The sequence below is a fragment of the Ochotona curzoniae genome, unplaced genomic scaffold (assembly GCF_017591425.1).
Source record: "Ochotona curzoniae isolate NIBS_2020 unplaced genomic scaffold, NIBS_Ocur_1.0 scaffold_4701, whole genome shotgun sequence".
In the NCBI taxonomy this organism is placed as follows: domain Eukaryota; kingdom Metazoa; phylum Chordata; class Mammalia; order Lagomorpha; family Ochotonidae; genus Ochotona; species Ochotona curzoniae.
In genome coordinates this window covers 61,557,085-61,570,419 of record NW_024467122.1, presented here as the reverse complement: position 1 = coordinate 61,570,419, position 13,335 = coordinate 61,557,085, and the positions used below count along the sequence as shown (strand labels likewise).

Sequence of the window (13,335 nt, the reverse complement as noted above, 5' to 3'; positions counted from 1 at the left end):
CCCAGGTCTCACAGGGTGAGTGCTGAGGACTAGCCTAACACAGACGAACACATGCAGGGCTCTCCAGACGACACAAGTGAGTGCTGGGATTGTGGTACACGGTGAGGGAGCAGAAATTGTGCAACTTCAGGATGCAGAGAGGCCCTCTGTCTGGTTAGAAATTACTCTGGCTTTGGGGGCTCCTGGTAGAAAGGGGGCTTCTTTTTTCTAAGAATGGGGTTCAGCAGCATTGCTTTTTTCTAAGAATGGGGAGTGAAGGAAGGACTGTGGTTTGCTTTTGTAGTATGAAGTAGTTGTTTAGACTATGCCATGCTCCTGTGTTAGGGCTTTCGGGCTGCGACCATGGCCAGGGCAGTGGCGGTTTCTGCTGGCCTTTGCCAGGCACCATGGCCTCCCCTTGGCTGGGGAGGCAGCGCAGGAGCTGCAGTCTGCCTTGATCTTCTCTCCTTGCTGCCTTTCAGGGTCTCTGAGGTTTTTGAAATTCCCATAACTACTGAAAATTTCTGTCCATTGTATCCTGAAGACACGGTCCTTGCTTTGCAGTCTGGGTTCCTCTGTGTGGCCGAGAGGAGTCCAGGGCCTGTCTGGTCCTACCTGTTGTCTGGTCCTTCCTGTTGAGTGCTCTCCCTTCTTCTGGGCAGGTGTTTTATCATCTTATGGGTTCAGTTAATCTGTTAGTATTGCTGCTGTTTCTTGGTTGCACTGTATTTCTTAGCTCCTGTCCCACCCGAATGTGGCAGCAAGGCTGTGGTCACGGAGAAGCCTCTGGCTCAGGGAGGCCAGGTCGTGCTCCCACAGGTATAGCTCTCCTGTGGCTCTGTGCGTCCAGTAGATAGGTCTTGTTTACAATTAGATTCTTTGTCCAATTTCAGGGTTTGTCCCAATTTCAGCTGTATGACAGAAAAGTGTGTTTTTTTTTCACTCATCATTTTTTTTTCCTGATTGTAAAGCTGAGATTGAGGCCTAAGATTTTCACTTGTTGTAGATGAAACTGGATCTCCATCCTGTTTGTCATTACCTTTTCAGCAGACACATTACGATTGCGCCATAGGATGTACTCTAAATTAGGACAGCGTGGCTCCATTAAATCATTTGAACTACTTGTTTTGGCAAAGATTTATCTATTTTCTTTTTATTGGAAAGGCAGATAGAGAGGAGGAGAGACAGAGAGGAAGATCTTCCGTCCAGTGATTCACTGCCCAAGCGGCCACAATGGCTGGAGCTGAGCTGAACTGAAGCCAGGAGCCAGAAGCTTCTTCTGGGTCTCCCACATGGGTACAGAGTCACAGAGTCCCATGGCCCGGGGCTGTCCTCGACTGCTTTCCCAGGCCACAAGCAGGGAGCTGAATGGGAAGCAGGGTTGCCGGAATTAGAACTGGCGTCCATATGGGATCCTGGCGTGTGCAAAGTGAGGACTTTTAGCTGCTAGGCTACCGTGCCAGGCCCTAACTACATTTTTAAAAATTAAATATTTGTTTATTTTTGTTGGAAAGGTTAAAAGGAGAGATAGAAAGATCTTCCATTTGCTGGTTCACTCCCCAAGTGGCTGCAATGACCTGAGCTGAGCAGATCTGAAGCCAGGAGCTCCTTCCAGTTCTTCCACGTGGGTGCAGGGTCCCAAGACCTCAGGCCGTCCTCCACTGCTTTCCCATTCCCAGGACCCAACCAGAGACGCAAGGGAAGCAGAGCAGCTGGGACCCACGGAACCAGTGCCCATATGGGATGTCTGCCCTTGAGGGGGATTAGCTAGTTGAGCTACTGCACCAGGCCCTTTGGAACTACTTTCAAAACAAATTAAATTTTGATAAGGTTCCTCTAAATATATTATCTCTAAAAATCCATTCTTGTTTTACCATTCTTCCATTTATGGTTTTCTCTAATTTGTCAATGAAACAGAAATCAGACCAACATGCTGTCATCTAAGCTGCCGTCTGTTTGGTAACTGGACCACGTACAACAACAGTAGATACCTGTGGCTCGTGGCTTCTGCTCCCCAAGTTTCCAATGTCACCCTGGGAGCTTTAGCCGCTTTGCGCGGGAGAGGGGGCGCCCTGGGCTCCCTCACAGACCACACGGGCCTTACGTCAGGACGCAGGGCCTGAACTTCCCGCGCGAGCTGCCTGGGCCTATGGGAGCCGCGCTCCCCCGCGCGCAGGCGCAGCTCGGTGCCCATTGGGTGTTCGGGCGTCCTCGGGCGGGGCGCGCGGCGGCGGTTGCCGGGACACCGCGTCCACCGCGTCCACCGCGCCCACCGCGCCTCGGTGCAGCAGCCCCGGGCGGCCTCTGCGCGCCGCTGGCCCTGCCCGGGTGGTCGCGGCAGCTGGACGGCGAGCTTGGCCAGGCGGGATGGTGAGCCTGTCGGGGGACTTGCACCTTTTCATGCCTTCTCTGTTAGTGGAAGGCCAGCTTAGAGCCGTGCCTTGGCGGTCTCGGGTGCTTATGTTAATGAGGCGCACCTGCGGTGCGGTGGTTTTCAGCTTTTTGAAGACTTCGGAGCCAAGTGGAAGTAGAAGCCGCTGGCTTGTTAGTTTGTGTTGGGAAAACCTCAGCAGCACTGTGTGGCCGGGGCTGGTGAGAGGAGACCGGCAGGCAGGGAAGAGCTGGGCCCGCGGAGCCCCGCTGCTTCCAGCTCTTGATTCGCGCAGAAACTAGGGCCGAGTTACTCTGCCTTTGCTTTCCTCGTAGACTCGGGGTTGATGTTAGTATTTACTGGGTCCGTATGTAATTGGCCTATCACGGTTACTCTTCTCAGGGACTGTGCTAGAGTTAGGAAGGAAGCTACAGATTCTGCATTTGTTACGATGGCTGATTTTGTTTCTGGGCTTTACAGCACCTTTTTATTTTAAATTAGATTGTGGAATATCTTAAGTATGACTTTCGCTGCGCCCTCCCCTCCTGTTTTGTTGTCCTAGACTTCCAAAAGGAGAATCCTGAGCTTTAGTGAAAGGCACCAGAAATTGGTAGATGAGAACTACCGCAGGAAATTGCATGTTCAAGCCCTGCAAGAAATCGAGGCTGGGGTCAGAAACCAGGTGGTCAGGAACGAAAATGATGACCGCGCGGAGCAGAAGCGCTTCCTCAGGTTGTTACAGCAGGAGCAGTTCGAGTTGGACATGGAAGAGGCCATTCAAAAGGTACGGGATTCCGTTCATTGTTACCTTTTTTTTTTTTCCCCTCGGTTGGTGCCTGGGAGAGGAAAGTGAGTTGCTAACTCCGGATTGAGCAGACAGGCAGCGGCTGTGTGAGTCAGCCCCGGTGTCCCGAGGCCGTGCTGGTGTTGTGGAGCTGGTGTCTGGGAGGCCGCGGCTGCTGCGTGTGAGCTGCAGGACTTTGAATCGGTAGCTTTACCTTTAGGCTCCATCTTCGAAAGGGGAATAGCAGTCATGGAGCGTGAGGCTCCTAATTGTTCATGTCCATAGCTTCGTGGCGGCTGTTTCTGTAAATGTCTAAGGGTAAAAAGCCTTGGGATGTGGCAGAGGGATAACCCCTTGAATCTATGACTGCATATGGCTAGCCTGCCTCCCTCTTACAGGAGAATGCATACTGATAGTTGTACTCAGAAAACAATCATTTTGCAGCTGGTAAAGCCCAGCACAGGCAAGAATCATTAGAGCACACGACATGTTGAATGGGTGTTAGAACACCATCAAACCTCACAAAAACGAACAACAATAATTTATTTTTGAGACATTACTTTTTAAACTTTTTAAAGATTTATTTTAACTTGAAAGGCCAATTTACAGAGATAGCTTTCATCCACGGGTTCTCTTCCCAAATGGCTGCAAGGACTGCAGCTGAGCCAGTCTGAAGCCAAGTAGCCCAGAGCTTCCTCTGGGCTTCCCAGGTGGGTGCAGGGGCCCAAGGATTTCATCCATCTTTTGTGTCTTTCCCAGACACACTAGCAGGAAGCGGAGCAGATGGGACTTGAACCAGCGCCTGTGTGAGGTTCAGCACTGCAGGCAGAGGCTTCAGGCTTAACTTGCTATGCCATAATTACATCTCTGTGTCAGTTGTTGCTGCTGCTGTTTTGCTTTGTTTTATTTTTTAAGTATTTATGCATTTGAAAGAGTTAGAGAAGGAGAGGGAAGGAGAGAGGAGGAGAGAAGTCTTCCATGTACCGGTTCACACCCCAAAAGGCCACCGTGGCTAGAATTGGGCCTGCCAAACCCAGGAGCCAGGAAGCGCGTCTCCGACGCAGGTGCTCAAGCGCTTGGTCTGTCTTCCTCTGCTTTCCCAGGTGCATTAGCAGGAAACTGGATCAGCAGTGGGGCATCTGGGAAATCAGTTAATACGGGATGCTGATGTTGTAAGCAGTGGCTTAACCCTGAGACCACAGCACTGGCTCCTGTAGTAGATTTTTGTTTGTTTTGAGAAGCAGAGAGAGAGTGAAGTACTATGTGTTGGTTCACTCATCAGATGCTTGCCACCCAGGGTGTCCAGTAGCAGGATGCTGGCCTTGGGAGTAGAGTCTATCCCGCGGCACCAGGACAGGGGATGCGGGCGTCGCACATGGCGTCTCAACCACGTTACCAAATACCTTCTCTTGTTGTACCAGTGTTGGACTGTATGTAGAATTCCCACACATTTAGCAGCTTGGAACAGTACCGATGTGTTACCTAGTTTCTGAGATTAGAACTCCTGGTCCTAGTGTTGCTGGGTTTTGGAATCTGGGTGATAGTACCTGCCTCACAGAATGGGTGTGGAAGGATTTGCTCCTTTTCCATTTTTGAAGTAGTTTGAGGAAACTTTGTGTTAGTTCTTCCTCAAGTGCTTGGTAGAATTCCAGTGAAGCCATCTGATTTTGGTATTTTTATTGCTGATTTAATCTCAGTGCTCATTATTGATCTGTTCACATTTTCTGAGTCTTCATGGTTCGGTTTGGAAGGTAATGTTTATCCAGAATGTTAATATTCTGTTTTCCAGTTTGTTGGAACGTAGTTGTTCATGATAGACCCTAATGATCCTTTGTATTTGTTTAATGTCAGCTGTGATGTCTTATTCAGCTCTTATTCAGTTTTCTGCATTTAGCTAAGCATTTGTCAGTTTTATTTATATCTTCAAGAAGTCAACTCATTGTTTTCATCTTTTGCATTATTTCCTTATTTCATTTACTTATGCTATGATTTTTTCCTTCTGCCTTTGTATTGGTTTGCTTGTTTAATACTTCAGATGTGTTCTTAGGTTGTGATTTTTTTTTTAAAGTGGATGTTTATTCCTATAAACTTCCCTCTCATGACCACTTTGGCAGTTTCCATTAGGATTTGGTATGTTATTTCTTTCCATATTCTTTGCTTTTTTACATAGTTTAGAGAGGGTCAGGGATGGAGGAAGGTGGCGGGACACATGTTCAGTTTTTTTCTCCTATGTCTCAGGGGACGGCCACTCCTCATTGTCAAACTACATCAGCGATTGGGGGTTGGGGAACAATCATGTGATGACACCTCAGAGACCCCAGTTTGGGGAAGAGTGTTCTGATGGTGTCGCTTGAGTGGTTTTGATAGTTCTAAGAAGTTGTTAGTTTCATTGCTCCAGGGTCAAAGAAATCTTTCCGAAGTTTGTTGGTTGACTAAGCCCACCTTAGTGCACCCACAGACCCAGGAACATGCTGCAAAACTGGACCAGGAAAATTGTCCAACGTGTTTTGCTTTCCAGCCTCTGATGAGGCAGTTGACGTCCCCTGCTGGCTTAGAGGAGCTGGCCATCACATACTCCATGTGCATCTGGACATGCTGTCTGCCAGACAGGCATCAGCAGCACCCCAAGTCAGACCACACATCCTGTGATTTTCTCTGTGGCCAGGGTTTGAGTCCAGCGGTCTAGTTTTGGAGTCCCCCCGCCCCCCGCCCAAAACCTCATCATTATGGTCTCAGACTTGAATCTTGTGTTCATCAGCCAGTGCAAGGTCAGGTGTGGCCTGTCCCCTGCACTAGCCAACACAAATACTGGTGGATGCAGCTGCCTGGTCAGTTCTGTACCAGCCGCATATCTCACACAAACCGATGGGTTCTGTGGCCTAGTCCAGGTAGCTCACTACACACCTGGTTCTCATACATACCAGCAGGTATTATAACCTATTAGGGGCAACCTCCAAAACTCCCACTAGTTCTACCCCAAGCCCAGATTTTTGTGTGTGCAAGCCTCTGCTACAGCCTAGCCTGGTCCAGCCCTCATCCCACTCAGCTCTTGTGGACACTCATGGGTGCTATGACTTAGCTCAGCCCAACCTGCTCACAGACACTGCCCACAGGTATGCCATCAGGTGCTGCCGCTTTGTCCAGACTGGCCTGCTCCTAGCCCCTGTTGTTGTGCTCACCAGTGGGAGGTACAACCTAGCAGAGGAGTACCCATGGTTCCCCTGCCAGGTATGCTCCCAGCCCTGCATACCTGGAGGATATTTCGCTAGGGAATACCACGGTCCAGCCTGACATGACTTGCACCCTGTCCTGGCCCTTGGTAGCGGTGGCCCAGCCCAGCTGACCTGTACTCGTTCTGGCTCTCATGTGTGCTAGTGAGTTGGAGAGGCAGTGTACTCTGGCCTGGTCCACCCCAGACCCAGCTCTCATGCTCCCCAGCAGGAGCTATAACCATCAGGAGAGTTTCCCAGGTTCCTCTACCAGGCCCACCCCCAGCAGTAGACCTCACATATGCCAGCAGGTGCTGCAGCCCAGAATGACATGGCCAACACTCCAGTCCTGGCACCAACTTGCGGGTTTTGCAACCTAGCCTGACTGGCCTGCACTCATTCCAGCTTTCAGCAGTGGGTGCTACAGCCTATCCCAGTTTGGTCCATGTCTCCCTATTCTCCCCCACTACCCTGGCTCTCATGTGAGCTGTTGGGTGCTGCGGCCTAGCCTGGTCTGTCCTGCACCCATTCTGGCTGCTGCAGGCTGGAGCCTGGCTGAGTGTATCCTGCCCACACGCATGCTGAAGGGTGCTGCAGCCTTGCCCAACCTGCTCCACCCACAGTCCCAGCTCTCATCAGTAGGAGCTGCATCCCAGCAGGAGAGTCCTCAGGATTCCCCTACCAGGCCCATTCCTGGTCCTGGGTCTTGCATGGGCTGGTGGATGCTTCGACCCAGGCTGGTATGGCCTACCTGCGGTCTCAGCTCTCCCTGGTGGGTAGTGCAGCCTAGCCCAACTGGGCATGACTCACACCCTGTGCCAGCAGGTGCTATGGTCTGGCACAGCTTTGCCAGCCCTGAGACCTGGCCCACACAAATGCTGACAAGTGCTGCAAACTTGCCTTGCCTGCCAACAGTCTCAGCTGTTGTGCTCACCAGCAAGAGGTGTGTGCAGCCTAGCAGGGCAGTTCCCCAAGTTCCCTGACCAGGCCTGCTCCCAGGCCCCAGATCTCACACATGCCAGCAGAGGTAGTGGCCCTGCTTGGTATGGTCTACCCTCATGCTCTGCATTTGCATGTGCTGGTGGATGCTGCAGATTGCACCCCCCCTCCCCCACCCCAGACTCCTTCTAGCCCCAGCTTCAGTGTCAGTTGGGTTCCTGTCAGGTGAGTTCTGTGGTCCAGCTTGGCTTTTGGACTGTCACCACCCTCAGCTCTCTGCAAACCAGCAGGTACTGCAGTTCCACAAAGCAGGTCCACAATTCCCCTACAGAATCTGCCCCCAAATCCAGTTCTCTTAAATTCTGGTGGGTGCTGCAGCCCATCCTGACGTAGCACACCCCCTGCTCCAATACTTCCAGGTAGGTATTACAGTCTGGCCGACTCAGGTGTGCCCTCAAGCCCCGGCTTTTGCATGTGCCAGTGGAATGTAGGCACTGCTATTTTAGCCCAGTCCTGTCTCCCAAGTGGGCAGGTACCTTGGCCTGACCCAGCATGCCCTCCAGTTTTCCTCCTCTAAAACTGCTGTCTCAGCCCCCTTGCCTATCTGTGAATGCAATGAGTGGGTCTGTGGGAACAGAAGTTATTCCTTCAGTCAATCGTACCCTCAGCTGTTCCGACTCCAATGTGACCCCAGACCTCCTTCCTTGGGCAATCTGCAGCCACACCACTACCTGTCTATGCTGGTGTAACGTGTTGCAGTTCCACATTCCCTGCCTTCTCCACATATGTATTTTTTATTAAAGAAGAAGCAGCTCTGCTGGCACACTGGTATAGTTAACACAGATTTCGCATTAACCAGCCCCAGAACGTTTTCCAGCAACTGGCTGATTTTCTCTCAGCAGCGTTAAACACTTGCCAAGGCACAAGGGAACCTAGGCATTTGCCCACAGCTGGGGTTTCATTTTTTTTTTTATTTCAAGAAAATTTTAATTTTCCCTTTTTTTTTTCATAAATCATTCAAAAGTATGTTGGTCAGTCTGCACATCTTTGTGTAATTCCTGGAGTTTGTTTTGTTTACTTTTATGCCATCGATGGACTGAAAGGATAATTTTATGTTTCTGAGCATCTTCGGTCTGACTTGGTGGTCTGTACTTGAGGATGTTCTGTGAGCTGATGTAAAGCATGCAGCTTCTGCAGCTGCTAGATGAAGTGGTGTCTAAGTGATTGCTTAGTCCATCTGGTCAAGTGTAGTTTTGTTTGGTTGTTTTTGGAAAAGAGAAAATGAGAAGGAGAGAAATCAGTCTTACCCTCTGGTACGTGTTCCAAATTCCCACGGCAGCTGAACTTGAGCCGGAAGCTGAGACTGGCTCTCATGTGGGAGGCAGAGACCCAGACACCTAAGTCCTCATCTGCCAACTCCACTGCGTGCATCAGCAGGATGCCATATGGTTTGAACTAAGGCACCCTTACAGGAGTGACAAATGCTTGATCCTGTTGTATGGGTGAGTCGGTCTGTCTGTGTTGAATTTTGTTTTTTTCACGGGGTCTGCATGGTGTGTCCGTTGGTGGAGATGGGGTGTAGAAGCTCAGCGTTGATGATATTGGCGCTTGTGTCTGCCTTAGAGCTAATAAAACTTTATAAAACTGGGCATTCCAGTATTAGTTATGTGTACATTTATAATCATAGGTTCTTTTTGAATTGGCCTTTGACCATTATAATCATACTTAACCTCTTCTTAGAGCTTTCGTCTTTGTTTTAAAAGAAATAAAGCAGTATTGGTAGAAGACTTGATTATCCAGAAAATAGTTTTTGTCTGAAGTCTATTTTGCTTCATATTAATACACCTACATCTGCTGGTTTGTAGTTTGTTTGCATGGAATATATTTTTCCATCTTTTTCAATCTGTGAATTTTATTAGTGAAGTTGGTTTCTTAAGAGGCCAAATCTTTCTAACCCCTGTTTTTTCCACCCACTTAGCCAGACTCTTTTAGGCTGTATAATTTATTTTCAAATTCATTAATGCCAAATAACGGCTTAGTTCTGTTATTTTTAGTATTTCCTTGGTGTATGCAGAATATTCCTTGCTGTTTTGGTAATGAAGCCTAGGCTTTCCCTGTTTCATGATGAGAGCTGTCTTGTTTCTGTAATAGTTCAAGGGTACCAGATCAAGGCTGAGCCCCATCCCTTTTTGTCTGCTTACTTGTCCTGGAAAGTTTTTTTTTTTCTTATTTCTCCTTTATACCTTTTGAAAAAAATAGTCTTACCAGGTGAACTCTTCTTGGCCACAGGGTTTCTTCCCCCTTTTTTTTTTCTTTCAGAAGTTGGACCATATCACTCCATTTCCTCCTTGCATATGAAGTTTCTGATGAAAAAAATCCATAACTGCTTTAAGTGTAGCCTAGTGCTTTTCTCTTGGGAATTTTGGGATTATCTCTGTGTCACCCATTGGAGAGTTTCTGTGACGTGTTACAGTGATGATGTTTTCTGTGCGTTGGCTGTGCTTCGATGTCCCTGTCTTTCTCCAGGTTGGAGATGTTTTCAGCTGTTAGATCACTGAACAGATTTTCTGAGCCTTTCTTCTTTCCCTCTGGAATTTTGTGAATATTGGCTTATTTAATGGTCTCCTACAGGCTGTTTTGTTATTTTTATTCTTTGCAGTATTACAAATCATCTATTTTTGAGTTTAGATCTTCTTTCTGCTTGACCTAGTCTGTTGAGACTCTCACATTTTTTACTAATTGCTTTAATATGTAGGATCTCTGTTGGATTAATTTCTCATTCATATCATATACCGATCTCCTCAGCTCAGTTAGCTGCAGTCTGTCCTCATATGGTTGAGTATGCTGGCAGTCACTCTTTGGAATTGGTTTCTTTTTTTCTTAAAATTTTTTTTTCTAGGAATTATGTTTTTTTACATTTTATTGTTTTTTATGATACAGTTCCATAGGCTTCTGGCATTTCCCTTAGTTCCTCTATATCATTACTAAAATATAGTTCTTCATACACAGACATATGTCCATTAATGTGGGCATGGACAATGGCACAGAGTCCAGCATCCTATTGTCAAGATATAGTGAACAGTTTTATTGTAAGTCTATCTTTGTCTGGAAGTAGAAATGCATACTACATTGTATCCTCACATCTGGATGTTAGTCTCCAGTTCAAATGAAAAGTCATAATACAAAATCAACAATAGGAAGAAAAATAGAAATTTACAATGCCATGAAATTAAATGACATGTTACTAGATATAACAGTCTCCATTACACAGCTACTGTACATCCCCTTAAATAAAAAGTCAGAAAAACAAAATCAACATCAGGGAGAAAAAAATTAGCAACACCATGAAGTTAAATAACATGTTACTAAATGACTAACGTGTAGCTGAAGAAAGGAAAATCAAGAACCTTCTTGAGGAAAATGATGCTAATGTATGATCTGTTAGTCATTGAAGAATTTAATCAGAAGAAAGTGTTTTTGAAGAGATGAAACTAACAGAAAACAACAAAACCCATGCAATGGTTTGCGCTGATCTTTGGTGAAGTGTGTCTCCTCCAGACAATAGACAGATGGGTTTTGTTTTTTAATCCAGTCTACTAATCTATGACGTTTGATTGAGCTTAAGCCAATTACATTCAGGATTAATATGTATGGGTGGTAATTTGGTCCTGTAATTTTAGCAATGCGTTGTTCATTGATTTAGTCTTCTGTTGTCATTTTACTGGGATGTTCTTCACATTTGCCTTTGGTTTTGGTAGGTGCTATTCCTCTTCTCTGTCAAGAGAACATCTTGAAGTATCCTTTGTAGGGCAGGTTTGAAAGAGGCAAATTCTTTTTACTTTTCTTTACTGTGGAAGAATTTTATTTCATTTTCAAAGACAAAAGAAAACTTTGCTGGATATGTTATCCTAGGATAACAAATTTTTGCTTTTAGAATCTGGAATATGTCACTCCATTCTCTTCTTGCCTGTAGAGTTTCCTGTGAGAGGTCTCCTATGAGTTTAATTGGCATTCCTTTATACGTCAATTGATTTTTTTTTCATGCGCACATTTAAGGATCTTTTCCTTATGTTCAATTGAAGAGAGCTAGATTATCATGTGTCTTGGTGAAGATCGCTTTTGATCAAGCATGTTGGAAGTTCTGTGCCCGTCTTGGATCTAGTCTTCCAATTCTTTCTCTAGATTAGGGAAATTTTCCCTTACTATTTCATTGAATACACCTTTAACTCCAGTTTATCTTTCTGCACCTTCTGGAACTCCCATAACTCTTATATTTGGCCTCTTTATAGTGTCTTTCAATTCTTGAATACTTTTTTTGGCCTGATCCAGCTCTGCTTCCAGCTTTTTGTTTGCTTTCCCCTGGTGACAGGAGATATCTTCCAATTCTGAGATTCTTCTGCTTGCCTCATTCTATTTTGGAGACTCTCCATTGTACTTGTAATTTGCTCTACTGTGTTCTTAATTTCTGATCTGTCAGCCTTGATTTGCTTTATTGCTTGCTTAAATTCTTTGAACTCTTGTATGTGCTTCTCATTTTTGATCAGAAGCTTTAAAATGAGTTTTATGAATTCTGTGTCCCCCATTTTCTCAATGTCTTCCTCAGTGAACTCTGAGATTGGCATAGGGTTTTGCTCCTTTGCAGGGGAGTGCTCAGTAATATTCATTGTGCCTTTGTCTCTTCTTTTGCTCTTGGTCATTGTACTTCTGGTTAGCAGAGTTTCTCCTTGGTGCAGATTTTTAAGCTGTGTTACCCTCAGGTCTGCCTTGCGATTCTACTTATTGCAGTTGGTACACAACTTTTTGCTTGCAGCCACTTGTGCCACAACCTCCAGCGAGCTCCAGGTCTGGGTTCTTATGTCAGATTTCCACTATGGTCTCCACCTCCTGTGATACTATGCTGAGGCTACACTGTTGTCTGTGCAACCTTTCTCCCACTTCCGGTTGGAGCAGGTCCCAGGATTAGAGAGACACCAGGTGTCATATAGCTAGGTTGTTGGTGGCGCTGATCTTGTCAGAACCTGTTGGACATTAGGTCTGGGTGCCATACAGACCTATTTTGACTGTATGATGTCACAGCTGGTATTATTTTCCTGTGGGAACAGTGCAATCCACGTGACTCAGTGAGTTCTCGCGAGCTCAGCACATGTGCAGTTCACTGTTGTCTCCTGCAGTCCTAAAGTGTTAGCCACAGTGTACAAAATGGCGCCTGATGTACCACTACTAGAGTTCTTGATATGCTGGCCATCAGGTCTGAGGGCTACCCAGACCTGTCTTGGGTGGAACCTGTAGAATGCCGCGTTGCTGTAGTTCACTGAGTCAGAAATGAGATCACTCCCAGTTCAGAGTATGCTCAGTCGTTTCCCTTGCCTTTGCCTCCTTACGCAAATGGCGCCCAGTTCAGCTCTAGGGGGCTGACTGGGCTGTAAAATCCACCCTGTTCTTCCAATGTCCATCTGTGATCTGCTGCTCTGTCTCTGCTCCTGGTCAAATCAAACAGAACAGCAGGACGGGCAGTTCTTTGTCTGGGCTTACCCCCAAGCACCCAGTGAAAGTCCCTTCCCACCTGGTTGTTGGTGGAGTTCCGGCTGCTGGTGGAGTTCATATGGCCATTAACTGAATGCTGCTGGAGTATCAGTCACTGCAACACCACACCGCTGTGCCCGCTGCCTTCCTGTTTCTGTCAGTCCCCAGGTACACCTCTGCTGTTGTTCTGTCCTTTCCTATTTCCTGGAATATGTCCTCTGTGCTTCATCCTGATTAAATGTTTTTCCATCTGTTTAAACGTGTCCTTACCCTATTCTGCCATGTTGATTCTCACTCTTTGGAATTCTTTGTCAGGCACTCATCAGTTTCTGTGGAGTGTGATATTAACGTGTAAGTGGAATCCTTTGGGGACATGTGTTTTCACATTTCTGTGTTGATTTATTTTTTTGCCTCTGGTGGACCAGTTGTCTTCTGGCACTTGTTGCTTGAAGCCTGTTGCTTCAGCTGCCTGTTGGGTGGCCTACTTTGGCATCTGTTTGCTGCTGCAGTGTAGCCTTTGTGTTTTGAGG

The 13,335-nt window shown here is 46.8% G+C and overlaps 1 protein-coding gene across 1 annotated transcript in view; it reads left to right on the top strand.

The window, feature by feature from the left end:
- The first annotated feature begins 2,445 nt into the window (after positions 1–2,445).
- The window catches only part of MNS1 (meiosis specific nuclear structural 1), a 31,231-nt gene continuing 20,341 nt past the window's right edge, over positions 2,446–13,335 (top strand). Inside the window, exons 1-2 of the mRNA XM_040968453.1 lie at positions 2,446–2,571; positions 2,913–3,134. Of these exons, the coding sequence (XP_040824387.1) occupies positions 2,446–2,571; positions 2,913–3,134 (348 nt within the window). The remainder of the gene's footprint in view (positions 2,572–2,912; positions 3,135–13,335) is intronic.